At 40.9% G+C, this 12,188-nt stretch overlaps 1 protein-coding gene across 1 annotated transcript in view; it reads left to right on the top strand.

Moving 5' to 3' along the window:
* The first annotated feature begins 288 nt into the window (after positions 1–288).
* Positions 289–12,188, top strand: part of pth1r (parathyroid hormone 1 receptor) — a 41,090-nt gene continuing 29,190 nt past the window's right edge. The window contains exon 1 of the mRNA XM_061693825.1: positions 289–405. Within this exon, the coding sequence (XP_061549809.1) occupies positions 337–405 (69 nt within the window). The 5' untranslated portion in view covers positions 289–336. The remainder of the gene's footprint in view (positions 406–12,188) is intronic.

Genomic DNA, 12,188 nt, shown 5'->3' on the forward strand with positions numbered 1-12,188 from the left:
GAGAAAGGGAGGGAAGGTTGGGGTTTAAAAGACACACGTGCAAAAAAAAAAAAATTGGGGGCGGGAGGGGGGGTGGGTGGGTGGGTGGGGGGGGGGGGGGGGAATAAAGTGAGCACTGCTGAGCCTATAAACGTTTAGAAGATAGGAAATTAAAAGACCAGGCTGGATTACAGATCATGAGCAGCAAAAGAGGCCAGATGGCGTAAAACCAAACAAATACATAAACAAAAGCCCCGCGCACTCCACTTTGAAGAGTCGATTGAATAGTTCCAACCCGAGCATCATCAGCATCTTTTGGGAGGACTCCCTGGAAGAAGTGACTGCAGCAGGTCAGTGATGGGCTCCACTGCGTTGCTCCACAGTCCGGATTTGCTTCTCATCTCACTGCTCTGCACTTTCTGCCTGGTAAGAACTTCTCCTCTTCCCCCCCCCCCCCCCCCCCCCCCCCACCCCTCTTATCTTCTGACAAGCAATCATGTGCTTGATGGGAAAATGTGATTTTGATGTTGCCTGCCAAGGCTGCTTTCACTTGACACACATCACTGACAGATACGCACCGATAAACACTCGCTTGGCATTTCCTTAAGGGACATCTGGACAATTTTCAGAGCTGTATGAAAGAATTCTGACAGCAATGCTCGTTTGGTCGCTGTATTGCGGTTGTCCGCAGGAGTGTCTAGTATTTTGAACCTCTCACATAGCTCTACAACCAAAATATTAGAAACAGCCGTACATTGACAGGCAGAGAGCAATTAAGTACTCTTCCACTAGATGGTAGAAAATACAATGAACCCGATTATCCACCTGTTGCCATTCATACAGCAGAATAAGTCCCGGTTTCCTGTGAGGATTTCGGCTTTACAGGCTGATGTAGTCTGATGAAGTCCATTTGTGAGGAAGTTAAGTTGTGAGGCGAGATCGTCACCGTTGCTCGAGTGGAGTGCAAAAAATATGGCGCAATTAAGGTCGGAGCTGCGTGATATAACGGTACACAGATACTGTAGGTGTGATATAAAACACAGAAGGTGCGATATAACCGCATATTGTTTATATAGTTGTTTCCTAAATAATCCGGGCCGTAACCTCAGAGTCCGCAGGTCACCGGGCTATGTGAGCAATGTTATATGCAGTGGATTCTCTTGCGCTGTTAGGGAAACTCAGCATTCCATGCATATGAGTGAGCGTTTACCAGCAGGAGATGGATAGCATCGATAGCGTGAGACGATTTAGCACGGAAGCGCGCCGGACGGAAGCCCAGCTTGGAGCGCTCCGAGCCGGATTCAGGTTCGGCTCGCCACCGGAAATCGGGGAGTTCGAGAAGAATGAAAATCCACCCGACTGCAAAAGGAAACCCACTTATTATCCAAGCGGAGCAAAGAGGTCGACTTTTTGAGTGTCGTGGCGCCGTACGCAATGGAAAAAAAAACCAGCATTGCCGTGAGTGGCTGCACAATGTATTGTTTACAATGGGAGAATTCAAATGCAGTCAAATACAAGAATATTGCGCACTAAAAAAGCTCAAAAAGCTTGAAATACACAGTATTAAGTATGAGTAAAGTATGTATAGATATAGAAATAATTAATATAGTCATGGAAAGAAAATGGGAAACGTCTTCTTTCTTCAGTTTCTTGATCATGTTTAATGCCAGGTGCAACTAAAGGTACATTTGTTTGGACAAATATAATGATGACAACAAAAATAGCTCAATCGCTTTTAATATGAGAGCTGATATCTAGCTCTAGCCATTTCCATGGGTTTCTTGATAATAACCAAAATTACATTTAATAATACAATTAATCACTGCCGGCCGCCCCAGTGAACATGGATATTTGACTCCTAAAGCCGTCAATGGCAGTGGATGTGTTAAGCTTTTGTATTCTTCAAGTAAAATGCCTTTTTTTTTTTTTAGTCGCTGATTCACCGTCAGCCATGTATTTTGTGGGACAAACAGGCAGACACATAAATGGCGTTGCATGGCATACATGTACTAGCAAAAGTACTGTGATACCGGTCTGTCAAAAATGATACTATACCACGTGTTTTCAGTATCGCTACTTTTCAGAGTAACTAGTTTGCCATCGCCGAACCTGAATTACGGCAGATAACAAACAATTCCCCAAATAGGAGGCTAACTGTGCGTGCACAAAGACTGCTGAAGGTCATTATAAAACTGATACATAAACCAAAGAATTGAACAACGAAAGTCTGCTAGCGTTAATGGACAGAACGCACATCTGGAAGTATCACGCTTCAGCACAAAACAATGGATGCACGTCTTCACGACACATAAAAATATCGCATATCACGTTAAAGCTTAAACTGTAGATAAAATACCAGCGCTTGATCTAATTACAACAAACTGTAAATGTTCAGAATGTGTTAATTCCGCATCTAAACCGCATATAGGCTGCGCAGTGCTCCAGTACAACTGGCCCTGGAAGAAGTGAATGACCTTAACGGAGTCCGGCAGGACTATAAACCTGCTAACTACTACTGTATATGAATGTATTAAAAAGGTTGTATTTGTTACAAATTCAAAGACAAAATCATTTAAAATCAGTAAACTTCAGGTGGGAGTTAACGATTTGTTAAACTACTGCTTGTCGTGAAGTCAGTTGAGTTGAGTTCACTGCCACCATACAGCACTCGTTTCGAACATTTTTGCAAAAAAAATAAAAATAAAAAATCACCCAAACAACAACTCTTATCTCGAACAATTCGTAAGTCGGGTCACTCGTATCTCAGGACACCACAGCATTATTGTATTGTTTGATTCCAAAGTCTTCTAACACCGGAGTGGTTGTAGCTCCCCAGCACAGATGCAAAGATGTACTTTAGCCCAACATGGCGGCTCAGAATTGGCCCCAAAGATGTCCGTATGGCAGAATGCCCGCCGCCGCTGCGCCGACTTGCTTGTGTGTGTCTTGGCCGAGGCTGTTGTGCATTCAACGGGCACTTTGCCCGGGGTTCTGAGGATCTTCCCACCGACGTGGTCCGCCGGTGTCGACGTCGCAGCCGGCACAATTAATTGCCAGTTTCACTGATGTTCCTGCGTTGAGCTCGGACTGTTTGCTCAGGCTTCCTCCCTGAGATTTTCCTTTTTCCGAGCCGTGACCGACAAAAATAAGAAAAAAAAAAGGGACGTGGACACATCAGATGCCAAAGCAAAGAGTGGAAAGTCTGCGTCTGTGTTGGTCGAAAGAAAACAAAGCTTTTTCAATTTCAACGTGCTTCTTTCCGAATATTTCAAGCCTCGGCTAACTCTCATATTCTCAGTGTGCCGATTACTTTCACAAGTCACGAAATTCCCTGTCGTGAATTCCAAATCGACGTCGTCCCTTACCCCAAATTCTTTTGTCCATCTCATACTTTGCTGACAAGAGGAGCAAAGAAAGCACAGCGTATTCACATTGACAAAGCAGGAATCAGAAATAAATGATTATTTTTAGCCCTCATTGGGAACATTCTGGCCCCCATCATTTTATTAGTTTTATTGTCATTTAAAGATGTTTTTTCTTGTAATGTTATCATATATTTTTTATCATTTATAATTCTTGTAAAATAACAATTTTGTCCATGTAATATTAAGAAGTTATTCTCAAAATATTAGGGCTTTATTATTGTCAGAGATTTCTTAAATTACATATCAACATTTTACAACTTAGTTTTCATAAAATAAAGGATTTAATTGCATTGTTATCCTTGCTAAATGACCCTTTTTCATGTAATATGATTTTATTCTTGTAAAATCACAATTTTATTTCTCATAATATTACAGTTCTACTATTTGTATTCTCGCAAAATCTCCTGTTTTTTTTGTTTTTTGTTTTTTTTTAAAGGCACATGCTTTTATGTAACGGTACAATTAATGTAACATTTTAAAAGGAATTTGAAAATTACAATTTTTATTTTTTAAATAAATAATTTCTTCATTTTTGGTGTTTATTCTTAAAAAATGACTTGATTCTTCTCCTTATTACGACTTTATTCTTGTAAAATTACTGTTTTCACATAGTACAATTCAAGTCTTGTGAAATAAACGCTTTGTTTCGCAAAATATTACAATTGTATTCTCTTTCAAATGACCTGTTTTTGCGTTGAATCTAAAAAGAAAGGACTTCATCCTTCTAAAACTATGGCTTGATTCGGGAAATATTATGCTTTATGCAACATTACCATTGTATTAGATTCGTTTTTGTGCATAATAATTATTTTATTTAAACTTTATTCTTTTATTATGCGAGTACATTTTTTGGACAAGAATAAATACATTTAAAAAATGACATAGAAATGTGAGTTTACTCTCGTAACATTCCAGCCTTTTTTTTTTTTTTTTTTTTTTTTTTTGTAAATATTCTGACTTCATTGTTGTAAAATTACAACTTTGACTTCACTTGAGACAGCTAATTCATGAAGTGTTGTGCGAGAACAGGTTCTCCATCAGTGTCAGCTGACTCTGTCCTCATTTTGTCTCCCACCTCAGCAGAAAAGCCAGACCGCCCTCTGGCAAACAAAAACCCTGTCCTCACTTACTTCCTTATCACATTAATTTATTAATAGGAAGGATAGTAGGATAATTTTCCAAGAATAAAATCCTACAATTATATGTAGGAAAATAAATAAATATTATGAGAATAAAATTGTCGTTTACAAGAAAAGGTTTTGCTATGAAAAAAAAGCTAACACAATGTCAGTCTTATTCCATAGTTTTAAGGAAAACAAAAACAACCCAAAAAAATTATTTTTGAGAGAATAATGTTTCAGTATTCTGAGAATTAAGTAGCAGTTGTACAAGGAAGTTATACTATTGCTGTAATTTAAAAACTGTAATATATGGAGAAAAAAGTCATATTTGACACAAACATAATATTAAAAAGAACAAAGCCACCGTTTTCAAAGTCATAATATTACAATAATATTTTTAAACAAAGATAAATCATTGAGGGGAAAAAAAGTCAGTAAATGAACACTGCAATGTCCTTTTGAAGCTTTTGAATTATTTCAATTTTGAGATTATTTTTCCCAAGCATGCAAAAATGATTCAAAGATTCAGTTCACATTTACGCGGGCAGTTCAAAGTGTTTGGATTTGGCCCGGATCATGTGTCGCTCTTATCAGGGCCCATTAGGACGACCGAACCCTGCCTGGCCCAACTTGAGCCTTTCTTTCAAATCCGGGTTTCATATGATCCTACCTTGCCAATTCATTTGATGTATTGACTCCCAATGATGCATGCGAGAAGCATGTCAGGATTTGTAGCGTACGTTCAAAGCCCATCGCATGGACGTCATCTGTGAAATGACGTGACTGGAACACACACACAATGTCAGGAAAGCTTCTGTGGCCCTCTGGTTCTTTAACCACACGAAATATGCAGCGGCTCGGCGACGGCGGCATTCGTGTCCGCTTTCTTATATTTTCAGTGAAACTGCTAGGCTAAAAGTCTCACCAAAAAAAATACCATATAATTTGCTTTGCCGGACTGTGAAGAAGTGGAATTCAGCTGAAGGGCTTTTTTTTTCAGTGCACAGATGGTATTTACACTGCCAACCTTGGACAAGTGCGAGCGCTTCTTCCAAATGAGAGATGTGGTCGGCATATTTTTTTCCCTTCTTTTTTTTCAAGCTGATTATGTGTAAAACGTCCTTTGGCTGTGTCCACAAAAAAAAAAAAAAAAAAAAAAAAAAAAAAAAAAATGAAAAATTTAAAAAATTATAATAATTTTAGAAAATGTATGTGAAAACGCATTGCCAAAGAAATTTGTTCTGGGTACTCTGGCTTAGGTGTGCATGTGATGATAAATAGTAGCTGGCTATATAGTATGTGCCCTGTGGTTGGCTGGTGACCAGTTCATGGTGTAACCTGCCTTTTGTCCAATAGTCAGCTGGCTTAGGCTCGACATCACCCGTGACCCTAATGAGGACGAGCTCTACAGAACATGGATAAACAAAAATTATGCTATTCAGTGTAGGCAAGCCACATACTGTACTATGGAGGCTCATACGAAAATGTAAAATGTCGAAAAGAAAGTTGCCAAACTATGAGGGGAGAAAAAGAACAGACGTAATGTTACAATAAAACATACGCGGAGAATGATTTATGTTGTGAAGAAAAAGATGGAATGTGATGTTGGTGATAGAGGGGGAAAAAAATTGAGAATTTTCCCCCAAAAAATAGTTGCTGGACCAAGAAAAATACATATTCCCCAAAAAATATAGGGTTAAAGAAAAAAAAAAAGGAATATATTATAAGAAAAAAGTCCTAATTTTACAAGAAAAAAGGCGTAATGTTACACGGACTGTACTTATATAGCGTGTTATCTCCAGTATCACAGTGCCCAAAGTGCTTTACAAAGTCTCACATTCAGCCATTCATACACCAACGGGGGGCTGCTGCCGTGCAAGGCGCTACCAGGCCGACTGGGAGCAAATTAGGGTTCAGTGTCTTGCCCGAGGACACGTCGACGTACAGACAGTTGGAGCCGGGATTCGAAAAAGCTACTCTTCAGTCACTGGACAACCCGCTCTACCTACTGATCCACAGCCGCCCTGTAATGTCACAAAAAAAATAATGTGGATGGTACAAGGGGAAAAAACTATTTTGAGGAAATGTAGTCTTGTCCAATTTGACTGTTTACTCCAGATGTAAGAAGTAAAAAAGTCTTTACAAGAAAAAAGTCACAAAGAGAAACCAATAAAATTGTAATGTTACAAGAAAGAAAATTTTAAATTCGTGACTGGCGTGAAGCTGGCACGGCCGGCAGTGCAACTGTGCGCCAGGGTAGACCGGTGTTGGGAATTTTGTAGACCAGCGCAGCCCGGCGGATCCGAAAGGGGGCGGGTTGTGCCACTGGGGGAGTGTTTACAGCTGACTTCGTTCGGCGCCAATCAAAGCGGCTCCTTTAAATGCGGCGCAACTGACCGTCTCGACGGAGACATCTCTGCAGAAGAGGACGAAGCGTAATCGCAGCGATTCCTGCGTGAGTGGAGCATTGTCACTGATCTTGGCCGGTGTGGAAACAGACAATGTGAGCGGGTACCCTTATTAAATACAGAATAAGCTGGAGATAACCGCCGGTGACTTAAAGACGTCTGCGCACCTCAGTGTCTGTCTGCCCGTGCTCTGATCAAATTCACCAAAATCACGTTAGACCGGCGGTCTAGAATGAGCCGGCAGTTAGACGTGGTCTGAGCCGGCCTAACTTTCTACCAATAAATTGTCACTCCGTCGGGCAGTTCTCCAAGGACACACCCTTGCTGCGCCAAAACGCCCAGCTTGTCGCAGACCCGTCTGCCAAATTGGCAAACGTGCAGCGAGCGTTGCGCTTCCACGAAAATCAGGATCTGCCAGCATTTGCGCTCCGCTGCTGATGCGCTGTAAAAAAAAAAACTTTTAGTGATCCAAGAAAAAAGCCATATATTTAGTAATGAAAAAAGTTGTAGTCTTGCGGGCAGAAATTGACATTTTATTCTAGTATCCTTTGAGTTTATGCTCATATCAATATTTTTTTTCTTTTCATAAAATCAATGAAAATGAACTACGTGAAGAGAAAAAAAAATACACATTTGTTGCATTAAATTAGTCTCTCTCCCCCCCCCCCCCCCCCTCCCCAAATATTCCTTTTTATTTATTTATTTTTGTCATTGAAAATAGGTTAAATTAATTAATGTAAATAATTTTACGTATGCACTGTCTCTCAAAAGTTTGGGGATCATTTTTTTTAAAAAAGAAAGGCCCTGTTTTTGTTTGACCACAATAACAATGTCTCGACTGGTTAATTCTCGGGATGTCCGATTCCACTTTTTTTTCCCGGACGGATAACAGTACAAGTATTCATTCTTGAGTCGTTACTTATACCGAAACTGTGTACGGATACCGTTAGTACATCGGAGACATCAAAATTCAATGAATACATGGACAGATAATCGTGAGCAAAGCCATGATGATTCGCCAATGTGTCAAACCGCCAAAGTGTACAACTGGCGAGGAAGACTTCATCAATGTCAGATTTCTTTTTTTGCTTTACGTATTGGTGGCTGGTATAGGCAGCCATCAGGAGTACCCGATACCTTGATACAAGGCTGGCAGCTGAAGTGTTCGTTCATCATTAGTGTTAGCTAACAGTACGGGGAGCGGGTGGTATGGTAAAATTAGCCAGCGGTGGCTTCGCAAAAGGTAAGCGCATTTCGTTGAGTTGGATGAACAGCTTAATCTTAGGTAATAGAGTAAGTGTCACTTACTGGATTGCTTAGTGAGGTTGACGACCTGATAGCATTTGTATTTGCCGATGTATCGATGCGATATATACAGGTAGTATAGTGTATGAACTGCTCTCATGAACTGCTCTCCTCGTCTGTTAGGTAGCTCTTTTTTTTGTTTTTTTTCCTCTCCATAATCTGGGCTCCGGCTGCAGCGCACAGTCGCTTTGAGATTCAGACTTGCCATTGGCCCACCAATAAAGTTGGCGGGATGAAGGCTGGCTCAGTGTATGACACAGACACCGCTCAAATGAGCCAATATTATCATGGCAAGAAATTTGATGTGTAAACTGTGTTGGAATTCTTGATCCTGGAGGCATTCTGATGAAAGCGTAATACAGGCTGGCTATGAAGTCTCTTTACAATTTAACACATTTATGGCGAAAGAAAAATGAAGAGACACATCTGTGGAAGTGATTACAAAATGATGAGTAAATGTTGACGTTTTTCTTTCTCCCTTATTCCAAGTACATTCAAGTCGGTAATTTAATTCTTGCTATTGTTTGTTTGGTTTGTATGGCTTCTCGGGCCTTGCATTATTACAGATGTGGCTGCAATGACTGATTGCCTCTCCTGTTTGGTTTATTTATATGAGGTTGTGTGTCAATGTTGTGCTACAGAGCTCCCGGCGGGCAACGATATGCTCGGAATCCCAAAATACCCTCCGTCGAGTCCGCGTGAAAATTCTCAGCTATGCCTTTGCGATTGATTGTATCCGTGGTGCCCTCACATCCAGGCTTAACTCTTAATGAGACCTGCGCATCTGTTGACAACTGCTCCAGCTGTCTCAGGTTTGAAGGGTGCCTTGTCCAAACTGCATGCTTCAGCTCCTTCCAAATATGTTCAAAAGGCTCTTTAAAATATCCAGTGTTTTGTTTTGAACCATTCTTGGTTGAAGCGGTGACCAAGCTTTTTTGCACATTCCGTACCAAAAGGCCTCGATAGTCTTGGGATTTCACTCTAACCCACAAAAATTGAAGACATCCTGTACATGATGCGGCAAAGCAGCCCCAGAGCATTTTACCGCTTTTTGTCTGAATTGTTGTGACTTGCCCAAAAACTCCAGTTTTGCTTCATCTGCCAGAAGAAGCGCTGTTGCCTGTCATTATACATTTTGGCAAGTTCAAGTCTTGTGACTTTCAAGCTATTTCAGTGAGCATTGTGGCTTTTTCTTTTTTCAACACAAGGAAACCACCAATTCTAGTGACGTCTATACAGTGCACATATTATAGTATTCTGTCTAGTCTTATGGGACTAATAAGGACATATTCTACTCTAGGCCGTTGTAACTGACATTGCTACATCTAAAGAGGAAGACATCTTTTAATAGGTCACACTTTATGCTTCATGGAAGCATAAAAAGAGAGAGAGAAAAAACTGCATTGAATTGGATATCTTCAGATCAAAATCAGGCGTCTTCCAAATATGAATGAAAATCTTTTATGCATCGGGTGTCTGCCAATGCAAGTGCAACATTAAATGAGCAAAATAAATGCCCATGGCAGACAGTCAAGTAATATGAAGGTTAACCTCATTTAAATTAGTGCGGGGGAAGAATCAGCCCAGACCAATTAAATGCTCTCTCAAGCTTATTTTTATTAACCACCCATCCAACATCTTCACTAATATCGTGGGAGCTGGCCAATCGCAGTTAATATTTGTATTAGTTATTTATTATCATTTACTTCCGTGTTGTCACTGCCTGATGTTGATGCCTGTGGAGTCGGTTCCGTTCAATTTGGGCTGCACACGTGGGTCGCGTCATGCATTCCGGCAGTGTAAACACAGCCTAATCGGATATGTGTTACTTGAAATCTACATGGAAATAGGCAGCATAAAAAAAACAAAAAAACAATTCAATATATGTAGGCGCAAAATCAGAATTAGGCGCTTGGACCGACAGTGTAAATTCAGCCTTTGACTCTTTGGAGTCAATGACACACACACACACGTGACCCCAGTGACCCCGGTAAAGGTTAAATGCCTTCGAGTGTCCTCTTGCGGTCTGTTTTGGGTTAAAGAAGCTTTTTCCAGATGAGAGGTAAAATGTCTTTGAGACAATTGACCTCCCGTTGAACTGAAATGTACGACGACCTGCATAGATGAGATGAGATACAAACTCAAGTTTCTGCTCCGTGCCGTAACTCTACTGCACTTGCGTCACTTCCAAACTTGACGACCTTTAGTCACACCAGTGGTATATTTTACGATTGACCTGGCTAGAATAATCGGAATAGTTTGGTCAATGTGGTTTTTATATTGCTGTGGTATCTTGTCGGACAAAGATTCCGTAGAGCGCATAATTCAGTAAACAAAGTCTCTTGACTAACATCACAGTTGCTGTTACAGTTAAACTACACATTGAGTCTCCCCGAGAGCACAAAGATACAATTGTTTAAAGTTAACTTGAAGCTGAGCGTACAAAAATAACCTTGAGCAATGATCCACATGCTGCTTCACCATTTGATGAGGTGATTTAGCTGTCAGGAAAATGAGCTTCTTTATTCAAAACAGTGCACGGTATCCTGTACGACAAGTTCGGTTGCATTTGATGTAGCTGTCACAAAGATTAGCGTCTTTAGTGATGACGGTAGATGATATGTTGCACAATATCCTACAAAGGTCTCAAGGAGCCCAGGCGCAAATATACGCTTCTTTTGTTTCGACAGTGCATGATATGTCGCTAAAGTCTCAAGGAGTCTCAAGCCGCAGTCCTGACTCGTGTAGTAGAGACATTTTGTGATATGCTGCATAGATCTCAAGGAGTCCAACAACAAATTCGTGACACTTAGGTGTTCTTCGATGTAGCTGTCTTGGATAGACGCAGTCCCGACTGATTGTGACGCTTAACGCGTGCTTTGATGTCGCTGCCACAGAAATGATCTTCTTCAGTCATGACGGGGCGGCTGTGGCTCAGTTGACAGAGCTACTCATCCAGTAATTGAAGGGTTGGCGGTTCAAATCCTGGCTCTGGCAGTCTGCCTGAAGTGTCACTGGGAATGACACTGAACCCTAAATATCTGAAAATTCACATTTGGCGTTTGTTTGTTTGAGCGGACTCGAATGCTAATTCGATTTACGACCCATTTGCGCTTAGCCCAAATGTGCACATTCAATTGGTGATCTGGAAAAAAATGTTTGCATCCTCTACTGCTCCATGTGTAGGGCAGTTTCACTCGAAACCACGTTTTTTTGAAGTTAATGTCACTTTCCCTCAGAATCTGCCTTCCGGTATTTTTAGTCATTTCTGAGCCATAAAAAGTGTCCCAGAGACCACCAGCCCACTGACCCTAAAGTGGAGCGAAGTGGAAAACTATTGCTGACAGGCCAAACTCGGTTGGGGTGCACCTTGAACCGAGTAACGCTTGTTTACTCACTGGATCAGTTAGTCTCTCGTGTTGAGTATTAAATCCCCTTCGTGTGCATGCGCCAATCCTCTAATGGCGCTAAATGTCACATTTTGCATCATCGGGCCGGCACTCGTAACAAACAAAAAGGAGACAAAGAAGACTAATTGATATGAGGTCTTTGAATGCACCGTGTTTGTACTGTAACGAAAGATGCCACATCCATTACGCACAAACGAATGCAATATTGAAGGTCACAGCAGTGGTAGATGTGGCACAAGGCGAAAGTCATGTTCTCGTCGAATATGGAAACAAAAAATACTATTGTAAGGTATCAAAATATTAGCCGTTGCTGCCCTTTCTAACCAGCTCTTCAGCTGGCTCCTATTAATGAGCACAGATGGAACTATTGATTGAATATTTGATACACACGCTAATTTCGTTGATTTAGAAAATTCCCATCACACAATTCTTGCTCTCGCTCGTCACCAGTTTTAATTAGTGGTGACTCACAGAGAGCACTTCAATCAATGTGGCTGTGTTCAGGACCTGACTCTCGGCCGATTCTTTTTCATTAAGCAA

The sequence above is a fragment of the Phycodurus eques genome, chromosome 13 (assembly GCF_024500275.1).
Source record: "Phycodurus eques isolate BA_2022a chromosome 13, UOR_Pequ_1.1, whole genome shotgun sequence".
In the NCBI taxonomy this organism is placed as follows: Eukaryota; Metazoa; Chordata; class Actinopteri; order Syngnathiformes; family Syngnathidae; genus Phycodurus; species Phycodurus eques.